This window comes from Gavia stellata, chromosome Z, assembly GCF_030936135.1.
Source record: "Gavia stellata isolate bGavSte3 chromosome Z, bGavSte3.hap2, whole genome shotgun sequence".
Classification (NCBI taxonomy): Eukaryota; Metazoa; Chordata; class Aves; order Gaviiformes; family Gaviidae; genus Gavia; species Gavia stellata.
The window spans coordinates 71,730,615-71,736,934 of record NC_082637.1 but is presented as its reverse complement, the minus strand read 5'-3'; the positions used below and the strand labels follow the sequence as shown (position 1 = coordinate 71,736,934).

Here is a 6,320-nt window from a genome sequence, read left to right as displayed (position 1 = left end):
TATAAATGAGGTACTTCACTACCAACACGATGAAGGCACAGGGTGAAGTAATGAGATTATATACCAATACCTACATATTAACTGTGAGAAAAAAAATCAAAAAACTGTCTGGAAATGACATGAGATAATGCATGTTCAAGATGAAGCATTCACAAAGAATTGAATGCACGTAACAGATGTACAACATGTCAGAAGTAAACTGAATCCCAGGCTACACGTACAATAAACATACCTTTTAATAAAAAGGAACTTTTATCTTCAGTACAGCGTATAGAGTGACAGAGCTGCCCAGTCCTCCAGACAACTATGAAATAGTTCCCCTTCAGATATAGCATTGAGAACTCAGCAGCAAGACAGCTGGCTCTACTCTATAGATGGCAGATACGGATTTTTTTTCTGTACCCCAGATGCACATCAGAAAAAAGCTACATGATCAGATAGCCTAGGTAGCTCTTCTTTTATGCTATTCATCTGCATCTTTTTTATAAATGTACAGTCATAAGGAGAAATGCAAAAATCCTTCTTTCTGTGTGTTTACAGGTTGAGTTTAAGAAAGTTAGTCCCTTTTCCATTTTTGAAGACGACACCTAAACAACTGTATCGCTTGTCATTCATCCCCATGCCTGAGTTTTGCAATAATGCAGTACAAGCTTGCCATCACTTCCAAAACACTGCAAGAAAAAAACAAAACAAAAGCCATTAGCTTATTCATGCGCTAGCATATACATGAAGCAAAACAGACAAAAATACCCCCCACCAAATAACTGTGTCACGGAATACTGTTGCTGATAACAAAGCTCTCCATCATGGGAGGCACGACAACATACTGCATAAGAAGGAATGCATTTCTAGAGGTTGTATGAAGTCATGTCTCTAAATTGTATTCATACAGGTCTGTGAATATCAACTATATTACATTAAATGCAAGATATTACCAGCACAGCTAGGGCAGTAACAGATTTCAAGTGCCAGAAGTGTATTGACAAATTCTGCTAAGCACAATTGGAAAGGGTATTTAAGATGAAAGTCACCTCATAGAGGGTCCCAACTTCTTGGTCTGGAGATGGAGCAAAAGACTGGTTGACATATATGAACTGTAAGAAAAGAAAACAGAAGATGGAGGCCTCCCACAGATCTTATAGATCACATAGAAGAAACATGCTACAGCCAGAGGTGGGTAAATCTGTCCTCTGTTCACCATTTACTTTATAGTCCAGACCAAACACCAAGAATTAGTATTTTCACTTCAGTGTCGAGGGGCAACATGACTTCCAGGAGTCACCTCTGACTGGCCAACCAGACCCAAGCCAAAGCAAGCATGCTGCCTGCCTTCTCCTGCAAGCTGACCCATTAGTCTCCCATACAGCAGCACACAGTGAACTCCCTGGTTTGGCTTTTGCTCTTATTTCAAGTATCCAAACCATTCCCACTATTCCAAAGTTGCTCAGTTAGAACAGCAGTCACAGAAATCAGAATTATTTTGCTCTTTTTTAAAGTCATCCTTCCCACTTCCGGCTCCAAATGTATATACTCATATAGTAGCTAGTCCATAATGTCAAAGAGGGCCTTGGGATCTGCAGTGTGAGATGGCAATGTGTAGTGGGGTATCATGTTCTATTTCCAAAGAAGAGTCATAAAATTCCTAGGGCTTTGTTCCTAAAGTATAGCCTTAAGCTTAAGCCACACCAGAAGACTCCATGCTCCTATATATTTTTCCTGAGACAAAGAGGCAGCAGTTAATGAATTAAACTGTTGAGAACATCCATGAACAGTAAATACCGGAACTATTACTCTTCTTTGAGGTATTAAGCCTTGGGAAAAAGAAACCTTTCATGACTTTCAAGTAAAAAAGAAGACTAGTGAAACTGTTTACACCTACATGCTTAAATAAGAGCCTTCAGACCAAGAACAGAGTTATTTCATTTATACTTTAGCTACACATTTGACTAGTTTAATGAGTCGAGTTTTAACTTTATATCTTAAATGAAAACTTTGAAGTGTATGGATGTTCGGAGTTTATTGCTAATCGCAAAATTTGTACAATCATATTTCTGAATCTGTTCCAGCTCTTCCAATGTTGTCAGAAGGCCGCTTGGGCTTCACAGAAAGGAACACATAAACAGTACTGGTAACGTGCTGCCAAACTGCAAACATTTCCAAGCTACCCATTTTAAAAGAGAAATCAGTCCTATGACAGTAATTAAACTGTTTGAGAAGTAAGTTCTGAAGGAAACAGACACTAATATTCAGAAAGTCAACCCCAAGCACTTTAGATTTTTTCCCAAATACTCCTTTGGCATACCCGACTTTGACAGTTACACTGTGCATATGAACCTTTCACTGAAATACGTCACTGCACAACATGCGCACAAGCTCTGCATGTCAGCATCAGACAAGAAGACACGGAGACACTGCAAAAAGCCCAAAGGTTGGATCAGAGGACCTGAGCACATCCAAACTGCACTGCTACAGGTCATCTCAATGTTACACTGTGGTGTGTACTCTGAAGAGTTCTACTGACGCCCCTATGCCAAGTTCCCTCATAAAAGCCGTAGCCTAAATTCAAACAGTCTCCCTGCAAGGGGCGACAGCTCGGACCCAGGGTGAGGGGAGCTCCCTGCCATGGCCGGCTCCCGGCCGGCCCCGCGACGCACAGGGCACCCCGGGCCGGGCCAGGCCGCGGGTACGCCTGCTCCTACCAGCTGCTCGGAGGCCATCAGCTTGAGAAACTTCTTGATGAAGTCCACGAGGCCCTGGATGGTCCGGGTCCGCTCCACAGCCCACTTCTTGGTCTTCATGATGGGGGTGTCGCCCACGGCCTTCAGCAGGATGTCAACTGCGGGGGAGGGCCGTGCGTTAACGCCGCCAGTCGCGGACCTGCCCCCTACCCCCTTATTGGCCGGAACCACCCGCTCCCACCGCCGATTGGCCAGCGCACCTGCCCGTCACCGCACAAGCCCGCCCGCCCGCCCCGATGGTGCTTTCTCGCCCCACTACTTTTCTTTTTCGTGTCGCCGGCGGGCTCCTCGGTGCCCGGCGAGCCGGCCGGAGGGGGGGCCGAGTCGGCAGCCCCCGCTGCAGCTCCGCCTTCCGGGCCTTCCTCCCCGCCTTCGCTTCGGCCCTCGCTCTGAGGCGAGGCAGGCGGCTGCTCCTCCGCTTCCGCCATGCTGCTCCCAGGGCGGCGGAAGTTACGCCACGCGAGGCTGCCCCGCAAGGCGTCCTGTCCCTCGCGGTACGCCGCCTTCCCGTCAGGTGACGGGGAGGGGCGCGTCACGTGCGGCAGGAGCCGTTCCGCCGCTAACGGCTGCGGGTCGCCGGTGACGTGCTGCGCACGAGCCGCCGCCGCCGCCCCGAGAGCGGGGGAGGGCTGCGCGTGAGAAGAGCGGGGAGGAGGAGGAAGAGCACGAGGAGGAGGAAGAGGGGCGCAGCGAAGCGACCCCGGCGGCCGCCGCCGCCCCCTGCCCCACCATGATCAAAGCCATCCTCATCTTCAACAACCACGGCAAGCCGCGGCTCTCCAAGTTCTACCAGCGCTATGTACGGGCGGGCCGGGGCTGCGCGGGGCCTGGTTCCGGGGCGGGGAAGGGCGGCCGTCCTCCTGAGGTGGCGGGTGTTCCCCGCCGTGCGGCCGCCGGGTTTCCTCAGGACCGCCGGCCCCGGGGTGCGGCGGTGCGGGGTGGGCCGCCAGCCCGGTGCTGCCCCGGCGCCTTCGGCAGGTCGTGCCGCCTGCTGCTCTGTGCTTCAGGCAGCGGCGTGGGCCGAGGGCGGGGGAAAATGGGGGGTGCTGGGACCTTGTAAGAGCCGTCGGTAAGGGACGTGAGGTTTCGAAGAAAGCGGTTTTCCCAGCCAGTGTGCTTTTCACGGGAACTTGTCCTTCGGTGATACTGGAGGTGAAGGAAGGGAGGCTCGTTCATTGGCAGACTCGGTTCTCTGAGCTTATTTGTGGAAGCGCTATTCCAAGCTCTGCCATGCTTTTTAGCCTGACTTTCGGCGTCTCTGATGTGGTGCTGCCTGTCTCCGTGCTGTGGCAGAGAACTGGGAGGATGAGTTTCATGGGACTCATAGGGTCAGTAAGCGGAGTCTTTTCCTTTGGGAGCTTTGAGAGTACTATAAAAGTACAGTTGACATGAAAAAGAAATGTAATTAAATAGAAAGGTGTATTCTTTTACATGGGAGAAGGCAAGCAGCAAAGCAGCTCTGAAAATGCAGCACAGGCACTTGATGTGAATGAAAAGAAAGTGCAGCCACAGGGAATTAAGAAACAATGTGGAAACTGTTGATTTAATTCAAGGGTAAGAGATTTTAAGGTAATGTTTTAAACATGTACTGAACTCCCTAGCAAATAGGCTAAGCTCTGCTTGGGCTGGCCTTGGACATGAAAACACTAGAAAACAACTGATGCTTCCCAGAATTTTGTAAACAAAATATTCTTTTTGAGTAGTGCTATTACTTATTTGCATTTGTGGCCACTTACTTGCAATTCTAGCTATTACAGAAGTCATATTTACCTGTTGAAAGGGATGTATCTTACTTCTACATCTCAGAGCAGAAATGATGACTGTGACACCTTGCACTGTCAGGCTTTTAATTAAGGGATGTAACTGATACGGGTCATTGCTATGGATGACTGAATTTGATCCCTTCTCCTTAGAAAGGCAATATTGGGAAATTCTAATACATGTCTATGAACCCATTTTCTTCTTTCTCATAAATTCCGGGTTACCAAGCAGATGTCTTTCATTTACCATTTCCAATTTAAAAATTAAAATGGAATATTCTCACCTACAGATCTTGATAAGCATTCCCCTTGTATGCATCCCCACTCTCTTCTTGATAACTTCCATTGCAGAGCTACAGTAACTTACTAAAGAAGCTTTTTTTGTTTCTTTTCTTTTTTTCCTGTCAATATGGAGGTAACAATTAAATAGGTAGATGAAAGACTTTGGAAAGGTATACAAAACTTTCATTAACATGGAACAGTTAACTTCCATTCTTAATTTCCATTCAAATGTATTTATCTTTTTGTGTTTTCTGTTGCTGTTGTGTGGTCAAAATCCTGAGAGGGAGAAGAAGCAGGAGTGGGAGAGGAGTGAATGGCAGGAGGATACCAGATTTTTCTTGTAAACTCCACTCTGCTTTATTATTTTCATAACTGGAATTGGAACAAATCCTCAATGCTTTAAGTAGGGTAATATGTCTCTATAAACAGAACACCTTGAAATTTTGGAAATGTGAGTAGCAAATGAAACTAACAAATTATGTGGTTAGGCGATTTCCCTAAAGCTTTGTGGTGCACAGGAACAGGTGCAATTGTCTTGATTAGCTTTTTGTGTGTGACTTCAGTAAGACAGGTTTATTAATGGACTTTTTGAAACTTAAGTGTACTTTAATATCGATTGAACCAGTAGTGGAGGCAAGTTTCAGGTTTTTTCTACAAGTGGAAGCATCTCCTGCTTTCTAGAGAGATTAATGTGGTCAGATCTGTGAAGGAGATACTTGTTTGCTTCGTGATACCGAAACTTATAAAATGTGTGTAACTTTTTTCCCTGATATATACGAGAATGGAAAGAGTTTATACTGTGTAAAGTGAAGTTAATAAACTTTTGCAATTAGGCAGCAAAATAATAATTCATGGCAATTAAATAGGAAGATGTATGCCGTAGTTTTATGTTTCAGAATATAAACCTGTGGCCATAATTTCAAAGTTAAAAATAAGTTTCTGAACAACTTTGTGAATAAGGGCAGATTCTGAAAACAAAAGTTATTTTAAATACTCAGTATCTCAGTTTCTTATGGGGAAGAAAGACACATTGTCTCTTTCCTCCTACCATAGAAAATATGGGGGAAGTAACTGAGATAACTGCAGCGGAGTAAGGCAGGCACAATTTAAGGAACACAAACTATAGAAGTAGAGGAACCTGCACTTTCTTGTTCTGTGTTTTATGGAGCAGTTTACTTCTGCTGGAGCTTTTTGCTGATGTCTTTGTGGATTCTAGAGGTTGTTTCTAAAACAGCACATGAATTTAAGGTGGTGAATGCAAACCACACCTATGCCAAGCTTTGTTTGCTTAGCAGTCATGCAGGATACTGCACTGGTCTAGCTGAAATAACTTTTAAGATACAAGCACCAGTTTTGCTTAGAGTGTTTGTTCATATAATGGTTTAAAATGCTGACTTACATGCTTGGGCAGGGATGGGGTCTATCTGTGCTTGATAACTTTAGGGTTTTGTGCTGTAAAACAAATGCAGTAATTTAGGAATTGTATCTAAATTTTTTGACTATGGAAGTAGAGACTTGTTAAAAATAAGTCCATTCTTAC

The 6,320-nt window shown here is 45.3% G+C and overlaps 2 protein-coding genes across 8 annotated transcripts in view; one reads left to right on the top strand and one right to left on the bottom strand.

The window, feature by feature from the left end:
• Nucleotides 1–218: 218 nt before the first annotated feature.
• ATG12 (autophagy related 12) lies at nucleotides 219–3,166 on the bottom strand. Its single transcript, XM_059834100.1, has 4 exons — nucleotides 2,998–3,166; nucleotides 2,700–2,836; nucleotides 1,032–1,094; nucleotides 219–671 (listed from the first exon to the last, which is right to left on the bottom strand). Exons 1-4 carry the CDS (start codon nucleotides 3,164–3,166, stop codon nucleotides 612–614), a joined length of 429 nt encoding a protein of 142 aa, XP_059690083.1. The 3' UTR covers nucleotides 219–611.
• A 265-nt stretch (nucleotides 3,167–3,431) lies between these two features.
• The window catches only part of AP3S1 (adaptor related protein complex 3 subunit sigma 1), a 34,649-nt gene continuing 31,760 nt past the window's right edge, over nucleotides 3,432–6,320 (top strand). For all 7 annotated transcript variants that reach the window (XM_059833694.1, XM_059833693.1, XM_059833689.1 and 4 more), the window contains exon 1: nucleotides 3,432–3,537. In XM_059833694.1, coding sequence (XP_059689677.1) covers nucleotides 3,469–3,537 — 69 coding nt within the window. In that variant the 5' untranslated portion in view covers nucleotides 3,432–3,468. The remainder of the gene's footprint in view (nucleotides 3,538–6,320) is intronic.

Bases quoted from the DNA above. Each gene is read 5' to 3' on its own strand.
- ATG12 (XM_059834100.1), bottom strand. From the start codon at position 3,166: ATGGCGGAAGCGGAGGAGCAGCCGCCTGCCTCGCCTCAGAGCGAGGGC. The intron at 2,837-2,997 runs GTAGTGGGGCGA...CCTCCCCCGCAG, and splicing joins CGGCGACACGAAAAAGAAAA to TTGACATCCTGCTGAAGGCC. The intron at 1,095-2,699 runs GTAGGAGCAGGC...CTTTTCTTACAG, and splicing joins TGATGGCCTCCGAGCAGCTG to TTCATATATGTCAACCAGTC.